Source organism: Cydia fagiglandana, chromosome 21 (genome assembly GCF_963556715.1).
Source record: "Cydia fagiglandana chromosome 21, ilCydFagi1.1, whole genome shotgun sequence".
NCBI lineage: Eukaryota > Metazoa > Arthropoda > Insecta > Lepidoptera > Tortricidae > Cydia > Cydia fagiglandana.
The window spans coordinates 15322346-15336240 of NC_085952.1; the positions used below are offsets into that span (position 1 = coordinate 15322346).

General features: G+C 42.5%; 2 protein-coding genes across 3 annotated transcripts in view; one reads left to right on the top strand and one right to left on the bottom strand.

Moving 5' to 3' along the window:
- Window positions 1-13895, top strand: part of LOC134675239 (nucleoplasmin-like protein) — a 201149-nt gene that overhangs the window by 62765 nt on the left and 124489 nt on the right. The window lies entirely within an intron of this gene.
- LOC134675337 (protein C12orf4 homolog) lies at window positions 2237-13191 on the bottom strand. Its single transcript, XM_063533544.1, has 9 exons — window positions 12930-13191; window positions 12237-12445; window positions 11648-11784; window positions 10615-10821; window positions 10062-10244; window positions 9003-9192; window positions 7992-8193; window positions 6083-6201; window positions 2237-2455 (listed from the first exon to the last, which is right to left on the bottom strand). Exons 1-9 carry the CDS (start codon window positions 13111-13113, stop codon window positions 2237-2239), a joined length of 1650 nt encoding a protein of 549 aa, XP_063389614.1. The 5' UTR covers window positions 13114-13191.

Here is a 13895-nt window from a genome sequence, read left to right on the forward strand (position 1 = left end):
ATAAAATCTAAAGTATAAGAGCTATGCAATTGATATGCTTAATAAGTCCGAGAACTTTGTTTATCTGGTATAATCCAACCCCAAGTTATGAGGGTTCCAAAAAACGACAAAGCGCTTCGAGAAAAGGTAGATAGTGCCCGTGCGCTTTGCTCGTCTTGGCGGGGGCACTTCCGTGCCCCCAGATGTTAAAAGATGATAATACTGTAACTAATAAAGATTTATGTTTAGTTACCTACTATTTTCGCGTAAACTAGACAATTTTTAAATCTTTAGTTATTAAGGCCCAAAATAATTATTTTCACTTATTATAAATAAATCCTCCTGATATGAAGTATCAAATATTATTATTTGTATATGTATAACTCTTAAGTTAAAAACAATAAAATCTGTTATTACCTACAGTCAAAATGATTATTTTTTGCGGGATTAAGTAATACACTGCTAGTGTTCAATAAGGCCGATAATAGGACTTTTATAAAAGGTTTATTTTCCAAGAGTATCGTAATATTTTTATAACTATTTTGGTATAATGAAGAAACTTAAATAAATGAGAAACCTATTTGAGTGAGTTTTTCATACTTCATATCCTGTTCATTAAAAAAAAAACATTTTAATTTAAGGTGGGCTGTATATAGGCATATACGGCCCACACGGAATATACAATAAGGTAAGTGAGGCCACTTACCTTATTGTATATTCAGGATGTATACCGTGTAATATTGAGCAGTTGGTTTATAATATACATATTATGATATTGACGTTGAATAGGACAGGACATGACAATAGGAACCAGAAGTAGGTATAGTTGGTCAAACCAATTTGTCAGTAAATAAAAACAAAAAACTATATTCATCCTTTTGGGTGCTAGTACTAGTGTAAGTCAAAGATAGTATGATGATTCTCTCTGTCTATGTTTGAAATGAGACAGTCCTTTGACAAACTATGTATAGTAAAAAATAGTTGTGAATATCTTGTACATTTTTATTACAATATTAGTGAAGATAATGAAATATAGCTGGTCAAGCAAATCTTGTCACTAAAAAAAGGCGCGAAATTCAAATTTTCTATGGGACGATATCCCTTCGCGAATACATTTTTCAAATTTGCCGCCTCTTTCTACTGACAAGATCTGATTGACCAGCTGTAGGTATTTTTACGTAATAAGATATTTTAATTTCACGTAATGTCCGCATCTAATTTGTATATGTGCACGGTAAACAAACAAATGAATGATAAGAAAAGACAGACAGTGTTACTGAGCGGGAGGTGGGGCGAGGGGCGAGGTATAGGTAGGCTATGATAGGCTCTCGAGCGCCGCGCCGGCGACTGACGGACCAGCGCGGCGTATGTATGAATTTCGCGCCTTTTTAACTAGATTTTACTATTACAATGCAAGCTACACACAGAAATTTCTTACTTTCCATAATATGGCTGCGTATATTATTTTATAGTAATAGACTTATTTTTACAGACTCTAATTCAATATTAGATCTTATAGGACAAAAAACGCATATTAATTCTAAAGCATATATCTTATTCTTCTAGCTTTTTAGCTTGCCTATTAACTTAAAAATTTAGATATGTTGTTGTGGATTTATTAAACTTTAATTCAATATCGACAAAATAATAAGCTAATTGTAGTTTGACAAAGAAGCACGTTAAAAAAATTTCTAATAATTTTACATTATATAGCGTCATACATATTATAAACAATGGAACTTAAACATTGCACTTTAATTCAATATTAAAAAATCATTACTAAAAATATATAAATACCTAATTTATACCTAACGCTCGTTCTAACTTTTCATCATATATTGCAAATATGCTTAAAAATATGTCCCATATCAGATAAGTATCACTTTTTCAACTTTAGAATTATCAAAACTTTTAGTGCAAAAATCCGGTCCCACTATTGAGCTATTCCGTCTCCATGTCGCTCGAAAAAAAAACAAAATGTTTTGTTCCGCATCGCCCCGCTCGATCCGTCGCGCCGCCTAGGCCGGTCGCGACGCTCCAAAGTCGTGGCATCGCCCGCGCTGCCCGATACAAATGTTCGAGTGGCGCCCCTCCCCGCTCGCCGCCGCCGCCGGTCGCCCGGTGCACGCCGCGCGCGCTGCCGCTCGGCGACAAGGCTCGTGGCATGCATTATGCGTCGCCGGGTTATTGTTTTTGCGACTTACCGCCGGTCGCCGCCGCCGATCGCCTTAGACCGATGTCGTGGCCAGGCCGTGAGCTAGTCGCGCGGCTTGATCTTGAGCGGCGTGGAGATGCGGAACACGGCGGGCAGCAGCGCCCTTAGCGCCGCGAACACGGGCGGCGCGAGGGTGCTCGGCACACACAGCGTGAGCGTGGCGAGCTGCGCGCCGCCTCCCCCCGCCGCCTCCAGCATGAACCCCTTCACGCACTTCAGCACCAGCTCCGCGCGCCGTACGATCCACGCCGCCGTCATCTCCTAACGGGACATACATACAAGTATTTTCTCAAAAATGGACGGCAAATTCGACTTTGCCGTCTAAAAAATAGGTCGCGAAGCGCGTAGTTTATGGTCAGTCAAAAATTAAAAAGTTAAAAACATTGCAGTCTCGATTTTGGGACTGCAATGTTGCAAACAAATTCCATTATTTGTCGAGTTCCAAACTTTTTAAAAGTTGAAATGACCATATCAAATGAAGGCACAGGCCCATTAAACGGCCAAACGGATGATTAGTACCGCGACTATTTAGATGTCTCAAATAGGTTGGCGTATTTTTGGCAGAAAAATACACTTCTATTTTTTTATTAAAAAAAAATAAAAAGGCGGCATGGGCTTATTTCTGTCAAAATATATATGTAAGAACGTTGCTTTTGTAAAATATTTCTATGATATTTATATTTCTTGCACCATTTTTGAGAAAAGCACTATACAGGGCGTCCCACAGCTATGCCACATGGAGGGAAAGTACCCTGAATATTGTAGATGGAACATTTTACTGAAAGAAGACATTATTTTAATTTTAAAAACAATTTAAACTGCATTCATGATTTTTAAATAATTACATGGTTGAACCGGGAATCGAACCCGCTACACGAGAAAAAAAAAACACCCTGTAGCTTTTTCATCCCGATCGAAAGGCTTCATCATAAGGATTATTTTTTGCTAAATAACATAGTGTCAGAAACTAAAGGAAGACCATGAATTTTAACATTTGATGTGAAATTTAGCGAAATAATCAAAAGAGAGCGGCTTTGTATTCAACAGAATGACACTCATTTTGAGCATTTGATAAATTAAATTGGTTAATTTGAATGAAAAATGTTAAAATTCACGGGTTTCTTTTTATTACCGACACTATGTTATTTAGCAAAAAATAATCCTTATGATGAAGCCTTTCGATCGGTATGAAAAAGCTACAGGATGTTTTTTTTTCCGTGTAGCGGGTTCGATTCCCGGTTTCAACCATGTAATTATTTAAAAATCTATGAATGCAGTTTAAATTGTTTTTTAAATTAAAATAATGTCTTCTTTCAGCAAAATGTTCTATCTACAATATTCAGGGTACTTACCCTCCATGTGGCATAGCTGTGGGACGCCCTGTATATGACTCGGCTGGAAGGCTACTTGCTGGCTTCGGATTCAATTAAACGGACTCCCAAGGTCGTCCGTTTAAAACGAATCCTCAGCCTGCAAGTAGCTACTTCCGAGTAGACATGCGCGAAACAGTGCTTCGAAAAGTGATGCTATATCACATCACTTTTCCGAACACGTAATGGTACACTGAGATATCACATCACTCATCACTCGAAACATGACCCGACCGTTAAACAGCGCTCGGGCGCGCGCGAGATGACCACATTACAGCTATCTTCTTACATTACACAGCGCATCTACAGCACTCTAGTGATTCTAGGCGTTTCGGATCCGTATCGGCGATCGATCTATTTATTACGCGTTGCGTTTTGTCACCTTTATGTGAAAGATTTTTTGTTAGTTCTTATAAATTATAAAATAATGTAATTATGTAATATGTATGTAAGTTTCGGAGGTAGATAATTGCCTATGGAGCTTCCCAATATGGCGAGTATTCTATAACAATGCGTACATTTTGCTCGCTTTGGTTCTGTCTCCGTAAAGTGGTTCGTTTATAGCCATTTTTTTAAATAGGTCAATCAAGTTAAAGTCACCAATAGTCCGTAAAAAAGCGATTACTCACCAGCACTAATACATTATCAGGATATTGCCATAACGTAACTATTATTTACACCTTTCACAATTTAATTTAAATATGTTTGCAATTTAGTTCACTCAGTCTTTATAAACAACTCGAATTTCTACAGTCAGTCTCGATATGCACTAATTCACAATTAAATTAAAGGATAAACAAGCATTAACTCGTACTTAGTTTGCCGCGAACCGCGAAAGTCAAGCAAACTATCAAACATTTCACAATAATAATAATAAACGGTTTTCTTTTCGTCAATTTCAAATCGCAAATAAATTACTCCATTTGACCGTGTCCTTCTTATATTATAAGAAAAACATTTTAAGCTCTACGCGGACGCATTAGAGTTTTAAATCTATTGCAGAAAATCATATTCGTAAAAATATTAGTGAGTGACAACTTAAACCGCGGCGATCGGCCGAGCGGACCTATCCGAATGGTTCCGAAGATAGCCGAAAGCATCGCAGAGCGAGAGCGAGCGAGCACTGAGTGCGAGTGCGAGCGAGATAACAAAGCAATGATGGCATGGCATGGCGAACAAACATGACACTATCACAAGTGACATTACACATTACGCGCTCCGTGCGTAGACTTGAACTGACCGTTCATATCGGCGAGTCAATGTATTTGGAATTGAATCCATTTCGCGCGCTTCGGCCGGTCGTTGGCGCTCGCGCGCTCGGTGCGGCTCGCGTGATGCGTGATGTTTGAAGTACTGGTTGATTTCGCGGAGAGATACGTAATGCCATATTACGTGTTCGAGAGATATCTCATTTGTGATATTACGAGCATTACTTACACATGTCTACTTCCGAGCCTCGACAATAATGTACTATTATTAATTTTTGTATCTCCTTTTGGATATCACGGGCCTATAATCCCGGTTTTTTTGATAGGCTTGCGTGGGGACACAGATCCAACACGTAGAGGCCCCTTGGAGAGCTTTAATGTCATGTAGAACGCCTGCTGGAACCCGTTCACAGGCGCAACAATAGACACCCATGAACCGGTCGCAGCAGGCATTGGGACTATTGTAGCAAAAGTGAATAGTATACCGGTCTATGGATTGAAGTTTGGGTGGACAATGAGACTGGGCTATTGTAAAGAGTTCGGACACCTGCCATAACAATGCTAACACACGTTATCGAGGCAGGTGGTGACTTGCCGCCGACTAGATGGGCCCCTGAAACTGCCGTCGCGAAGACGACCAGGAGCAACATCGGTGTGAGCGGCTCAGGGGTGTCGAGAGGTGTGCGCCGCTTTCTACCCAGTGGCTGTTAACAGCCACTGTGCCAACTCGCGTCTTATGCATCTTTCACTTCCACCCCTGGAGCATATAGCTCTAACGACTCCTCTCTGGACGGCCAATGAAGGCAAGCCAGAGCTGAGAGTCCTGCGGGTCCCCTTGGGGTCCACTCCGACCGATGAAGACACGCCGGAGACGGAGACCCTGACCGACTCTCGGGAGCACTCGGGTCCGTGGGGTCGTTACTCCCCAACAGCTCGCCACAAGCTGCCCTGCGGGCCTATTATTAATATTATTATATTCTAATCCAGAAGTCTCCAAACTTTTTTTACCCGAGGGCCATATTGCCTCAGAAGCTTTCGCTCGGGCCGACGTCGGTTTTTGCGTCGAGGAAGGGCGTCCGATTGCTGCCGTTAGGAACAATTCCACTCTTAATGAATGCTGAAGCCCTGGAGCCTGGCGCCTGCGGGCCGGACAGTGGGCACACGCTTTGGGTGTCGGCGGGCCGGATTGAATCGCGTTGCGGGCCGGACTTGGCCCGCGGGCCAGGGTTTGGAGACCCCTGTTCTAATCTATAGTAGAGTTCAAAAGCTGGCGACGGCAGCTCGAGTTGCAATAATTTTCTCGTGTGTACCTCCGTGAGCTCGTGCCGCAACAGCAGGGGCAGCGCCAGGCTGGTCACGTCGTTGTTGCTGGCGCCCTGCAGCACCGAGCGGAGCCCCAGGATCGCCGGGTGGCGGGACGTCATCTCCCCTGCGAACATTCAACTCCCCGGTCGCTATCTCGCTCTATATCGCCGACGACACCAGACCGACGGCGACGAGCGATTAACGAGTCATTTATAAAATTATGTTTGAGATCTGTAATTTTTTTTATAATCAGATAAATTGCACGATTTAATGAATACTACGTGATCTACCGCACGCTTATACGCGGTAGGGGGAGGCCTATGTTCAGCAGTGAACGTCTTATGGCCGAGATGATGATGATGATGACGTGATATAATAAAAATAAGTTCAAAAACTAAAACCCGACTACTGCAAATCGCGCTCTAAAAAGTATGAAACAAGATAGAATTCTTATCTAAAATTATCAAGCAGGAAATATTATAAATGTTACCATTTTTTTGATATAAAAATACAACGTAATATAATTTACTGATTTTTATTTATTTACAGAGATTCAGAGGATCGCCGTGGTCGTATGCCACGATTATAAACTTAAAAGTAATGTGGCATACGACCACGGCTATCCTCTGAATCTCTGTAAATATATAAAAAAATCTGTTAATTATATTACGTTGTATTTTTATATAAAAAAAAATGGTAACATTTATAATATTTCCTGCTTGATAATTTTAGATAAGAATTCTATCTTGTTTCATACTTTTTAGAGCGCGATTTGCAGTAGTCGGGTTTTAGTTTTTGAACTTATTTTTTATTTAATTAATTTTGGGGTCATGATTTCGTTACTAACTTTATGAAGTCACTTTATATTACTTTTGCGAGGGCGTCCTCAGTACAGAAATGCACGCAGAGCGCCGCCTATATCGGGCTACGCGCTTTAGTGCCTATGAGGGCGCCGAAGGCGCCCGGTTTTGGAACGCGTACGTCGGGCTACGCCCGACTCTTTTAGTATGAGGGCGCCGAAGGCGCCCGGCTTTGGAACGCGTACGTCGGGTTACGCCCGACACTTTTAGTATGAGGGCGCCGAAGGCGCCCGGCTTTGGAACGCGTACGTCGGGTTACGCCCGACACTTTTAGTATGAGGGCGCCGAAGGCGCCCGGCTTTGGAACGCGTACGTCGGGCTCTGCCCGACTCTTTTAGTATGAGGGCGCCGAAGGCGCCCGGCTTTGGAACGCGTACGTCGGGCTCCGCCCGACTCTTTTAGTATGAGGGCGCCGAAGGCGCCCGGCTTTGGAACGCGTACGTATCTTGTAAAAAAATTGACCGTTTCATACTCGTACATTTTGGCTGATCAGGACTTCTATACCTATTCACGTTATAAAATGTTGCAGGACATTAAAAAAACACCATGTATAGCAGCCAAACAAATTTCTTTTGCAAAAACCTTCTTGTATCGCCGTAGTCGCGTAACACGCGGATAGAATCCAGAGCGCTTGTAGATTCATAGTTCGAATCACCTAACTGATAAATTAATGTTTTATCTGGCGCATGCAAGCAAAGCCGGGTGCAAAAGCTAACAATATTTATATATTTGAAATGTGCTAATTGAGCTCTTTCCAATGATGTATAACACATCATCATTACTTAATTTTAGTTTTTTGGTTCGTGACTTTATGACCTCTAGAGGGCGCATTGTTCATTTTTTTGTGACGCCATATAGCCTATAACCAGCGGACGATTAAGACGATTCGAATGACACATCGTTTGTTAAAATATAATAAGTACTTTAGAAGTTATGAGGGAACAGATGAACATACATACATACATACATACATACATACCCACATACATACCGGTCAAAATCATAACCCTCCTTTTGCGTTGCCGTAGTCGGGTAAAAAACGGGTGAGGCGTACCGCTCTCCCTCGCGTCGTCGTTGATGACGAGATGGAACACGACGTGCGCGTTGGGCAGGTTGCTGTGGCGCGTGACGAACACGTCGCCGGTGGCGGGCCCGCGGCGCGGCCTCGGGGCTCCGCCGGCGGCCGCGGGGGCTCCGGTGGCGGCCGCGGCGGCGGCCACGCTGCGCTCGTGCCGCGTCGCGTTGCGCTTCTCGATCTGGAGATAAATTTGATATTAGAATACGTGATAACAAGATAAATGAAATGAGTACAGTGGTCCATTATTTTAATTTTTTTAAATCTTTTTTAAATCCAAAAGTAATAGAATTCTGCTCGTTTTTCGGAACTAATGAACGAAATATAATAGGGTGTATTCACGTAATAAGTATTTGTCCTCGACTCGTGTTCCCACCGATACATGAGATGGGGATGGGTGGGGTCAAATAATGATTCATATGAATGGACCCGGTCCCGTCTGTGCCCGGCGGCGGTGACAAATGGGAGTAAAGCTTTTCGATGAAGGTACAGATAGTGAAGAACCAGAATTCTTTCTTATAAGGCCCGTTCCCTTCAATTTATCGTGAAAAAGAGTTAACTATACCCGATCCCGAAAACCTAGAAATCGACTCCCCAAAACTACCTCTGTAAAAACCTCCCCCCCGTTTGCTTTGAATCGAAAATTAATAGAATAATAGTACATCGTGCAATATGGGGCGGAAGTTAAATATTGCAAACGAGAGTAAGTTAAATCGCGACGGCTCGCCGGAGCGATTTATAGACTCGAGTTTGCAATATTATTACGGCCCGAGTTACACACAATGTTTTTCATCACACTTGCGATACAAAAATTAAGTATAAAGACAAAAAACTGTCAATTATGGCACTAGAGACTTCATAACTCCCTAAGGAGAACGCTTTTTCTATAACTCCCGCTAAACCTGCGTGCGATTCCACATTTACTGAGCGAGTGTGATGAAATATAACATTTCAACGAGGCCGCCGAAGCCGGGTCCGTTACAAACTCACGGGCTCCGCTGATCGTTCGGCAACGGTCCTCAGCTGTTCATCGAGCGGCGGGAAGTGGTGGTCGGGGGCGGCCCTCGCCGCGTCCAGGAGCGCCGGCGGCGGCGCTCGCGCCCGGCACGGCAGCACGGCGCCCGCCAGCTCGCCCGAGTACAGCGCCAGCGCGGTCTGCAGGCGCGGCCCGTCCCAAGAACTGCAACACGGCCGAGGGCGCGACACTAAAAAACTACTCGCTGAAAAATCACCGATCGCATCTAAGCATTCTGCACCTGACGATGAGCCGCAGGAGACCTACTCGATTACGATCTCACCTCCGTCGTACATTCATGAAAATGATTTTTTGAGCGATAATGAGAATATTTTATTATTAAATCCTGCCACTTTAAATAGAAGATATGGCATCCGGTGAGTAAAGACATATAACTCATTGGTTTTTCTTCTAAACTTATGGGACATGCGCTTGCATCGACGGCCGGACGCAACTGAGGCGCGCGCAGGCGGCGCGCACGTATTTACGCAGCGGTTGGAGCGAGATGGAAGACAGTGGCCTATTTTATAAAGCTACAAGTTACAATTTACAAGCGGAAGTCTCGTTCTAACACATATGGTTAGAAAGAGACTTCCGCTTGTAAATTGTAACTTGTAGCTTTATAAAATGGGCCACTGGGCGTGCTACTCTCGCAAGCGACATTCTCTACGGTAGTCCTGAATTGCTGTATTTTCTACTACCCACTTCATGCAACCGGCGATTGTGAGCGGGATAGAAGATATGCCATCGCACTCTAGACAGGTGCGATTTACGTCAAAGGGTAGATTAGATTCTGTAGTTCTAAGATACCTATCTTTCTATTTTTTCGTAGGTTTAGGAATAGTATATAAGACGACGATACATTTCAATAAATGTTCATTATTTAACTGACTATACCGCTGTTTACACTTGACTCCTCCTGCCTGGACCCCCATAAACTTGACCGTTAGGCGAACCTAGGATGAGACATCTCTGGGTTGGAATATATAAAGATCCCGGGCGGGTTTGACAAAAAGGGAATAATGATTGTGTACCTGTCTCCGGAGGTGTCGAACAAGTCCTCGACGTCCATAGCCACGATGCGTATGTTGTGCGTCTGCTTGAGCTGCGAGCCGAGGTGGATGGTGAAGCTCTCCTCCATGTCCGCGGCCGCCTTGCCCGCCCCTCCCCCGTGGGAGGGGAGGGAGGAGTCCGGCAGCGGGGACAGGGGGGACGACCTGCACGACATATCATTTTAACCCTTTAACCATTTGATATTCTTATAGTAGAGATGCGTTTTTGTTTTAAGAACGATGGCAAGTATGTTGCCGCTACGGACTAAAGGGTTAAAACGATTTGATTTGAATGACGACATTAGAGTAAAAACAAAAGTATTTTGTGTGCAAAAGATCGCTTTTTAGCGACCGGCTGCTGTTGCCTTGTTTTAAACTTGTACTTCATTTAATTTGGTAACAAAATTATTTTATTACATGTGACCCAGAGCCAAAGCTGAAGACGATGGTATTCTGTTCACCCGGCCACCTATACCGTTTGCTCGGGGTCGGGGGAGGAGTCGGTGTGGTCGTGGTTCAAGAACTGTGTACTCACGGCGGCGGCGCCTGCTGCTCTAGCGCCCGCGCGAGCTGGTCGCGGTGCTGCGCGCGCTGCGCGTGCGCGAGCGCGTCCAGCTGCGAGCCCCAGCGCGCGGCCGCCAGCGCCTGCTCCTCGAACTGCCGCACCGCGAGCGCGTTGATCTGCTCCTCGGTCGTGCTCACGTTCAGGTTGCGGAGCGCTTCTTCCATCTCTTCTGTTTGTCTGCCAGCAAATTACACGTTTACTTAAGTAGGTACAAATATCAACTCCAAAGAGCCACAAGTAGTTCGCCAATCCAGAATGTGTTCCAATATATTTAGCCGTCACTACCTATAGTACGTTTTTTTATCATTGAGGAATCTTTTTATTAAAAAAAACTTGAAAAAAAGTTACAGCAAAAATATGTAACAATTATAAATCATATAGGATTACTTACTTTCTTTTGCTTACGTAAGTAATATAAACTAATTTTTAAAAAGAGTTTTACAATAAAAAAACCACGTCAAAATTGTTTACTTTTTTTTCTAAGGGGTCATCCATTAATTACATCACACGTTTAGGGGGAGGGAGGGGGTCAAGAAAATGTGACATATTGTGACATGGGGGAGGGGGGAGGCACAAACTTTGTGACGTCACTTTAACTTCATCAGTAACCGAAAAATTATTTAAATTATTTTATTCGCTGTACATTTAAATAACAAGTTTTAAAAACGATAATCGTTTTTATTCGTTTAATTTTCTGTCCTAAACAGTTTTGGGTTATAAAATTACTAATATTTATATCGTCAAAAATAATTTGATAAAATATAAATAATACTTAGGTACTTACTTAATTCGATTGGGCGATTTCGAGAAAAAATGTGACGTCACACTAGGGGGGAGGGGTTTGCCAAATGTGACCAAGTGTGACAAGGAGGGGGGAGGGGTCAAAAAACCTAGAAATTCGTGTGACGTAATTAACCTAACGCCAAAAAAAAGACGAGCTATATTCGATGCTGACTGTAAAACGAAACGTCTCCTAAAATATAATGAAAATAGGTGTGCTAACCTCTGTGTCAGTTGCTTGACGTCGGCGTCGCGCGCGGCGGCGGCGGCGCGCACCTCGGCCGCGTAGCCCGCCTCGGCGCGCAGCACCGTCTCCAGGGCGGGCGAGTGCACCAGCTTGTGGTACATGGCCGCAAATACCTGACACAACACCTTAGTATAATCTTGAATCTCTTAAACAGTTTTGTTATAACCAAGAGTGATGTTTGTATTGTATACTAGAAAACTGACTAGAGTGACAAAAAAGACTCAAAATTGGTCTGATTCTGATCCTTAATAAAATTATGTAGATGCAAACCTGGCACCTTTCGATAACACATTAATGTAATTTTGTAATAATCAGTGACGCTGATAAGTAATAGTCCTATCAATTTTGCTTTAAACTTTAAAGGCACGCAGACCATAATCGTCACAGAATACAGATGAAGTCAATTAATATAATTTTTTTATCAGTTCACAATAACAGACTAGGTAATCACTTCATACAAATAAATAGTATGGTGGTTTTTGGTAGATTTATAGGCTTAAATAAATAAAATAAAAATAAATTTTGGTAGATTCCAAAGCCATCCAGGATTAATGGCATTAGGTACCTCTTCATCAGAGGTGTCCTTCTGCTCTGCGTACTCCCGCACATGTTCCTTGAACCTCTTCTCCCACCGCTTGACGGCCCCCTCTGCGCCCCCCTCCAAACTTCCCCCTCCCTCGCCCCCCCGCAGGGCAGCTAGCAGCCGTGCGTCACGCTCGTCATGGAACTTCTTGCTTTCCTCCGCTATGAACTGGGCTAGCTTCTCATTTAGCTCTGAGAATACATGATAAATGAATATAAGATAAATAAAACTGCATGTGTTCCATTTTTGTAGTGCTGTATGTTGCATATTTTCTCCAAAACTACTGGACCAATTAAGTTAAAATTTGGTGGACACATGTAAGTTTGTGACCCAAAGACGGACATTAAATTATATCAGTTTTATAATGAATGTTTGGCTACTCTCAGGTGGACATAATAATTAGTAATATTCCCCACTCCAATTCCAGCTTGAATAATGTTCTTAGGTCAAAATACTTTTGTAATGATCAGCGTAAGTTGCTCAAATACTGTCATCAGTTTAATTTTATAATTGGAGGGGCGTAAACATTAAGTCGGGGGTCGACCATAATCCATTTCAATAGGAAATATAGGAATTGTAGGTTGCTACACCTATAATTCAGTCAGTTTATAGTTCAATACTTACACATTTAAAATAACCTGCTTAGAACTGTGATAAAGCAAGAAATACACCAACCGTCCTCCAGATAAACCGGTACGTGGAACATGGCCATGGCGCGCTGCACGAGCTCGCGGCCGCCGCCGCGCGCGCCTGGGATCCGCACCGGCACCTCCAGGTGGAAGAACACATCCTCGTTCGTGCAGGTCGGGTACGAAAACTTGAACGTTTTCGTCGTGTGCTCTGCCACTTCTCCGGTCATTTTTGTATGAGCACTGTCAATAGGGCGTGAGCAGTAAACAGTTACTAATTAGTTTTCGTACAATTAGTACGCGACTTTGAGCTTTTTCTTATATTCATAAGAATGGTTTTTGATTAAAATTTGATGGTAGAAATTAATACAAAACAACATCAACAAACTGTCTTTGACAGTGACGTACAACTGACAGTGACAGTCACAGGCGCGTTCAGAACTATTACTATATTGACGGAAAGCATGCGTTCAGAAAATAAATATTGCTTGTTTATTTAATAATCATCATCATCGTCTAAAGTATTTTGACTTCTGTAACGTAGTAATAGTAAAAAGTGTTCTTTACAATTGTGGTATTGCTGATGTTCACCAGCATACAGAAACTTCCTAAATAGAAATGTAACAATAGTTTCCTTAGTTTCAGTCAGAGTTTATGTAATTAAGTTCTGAAATAGTCAGCTAACCTACTTGTCAGATTCAAGCTACTATGACTATTATTAGATTTTGTTAGGTAATAATTTCGTTTTCAGTCCAGTCCTTTTGACTGATATGAATGACCCAGTTCTAAATAAAATAACTGTAACTTGAGAAGGTTTCTTGCGTTGACTAAACATAATTATATTATGCTTTAGGAACATATCCAATGTGTTTTATTTGTTGATGTATTCTCCTCTATATTTTCAGATTGATCATTTTGATTCGAATACTTCATTTGATAGTGTCTTCTAGAGCTGTTTGTACAGTCAAGTCTAAAAATAACGATACGAACAAAGGCCGTGTATGCATATTTT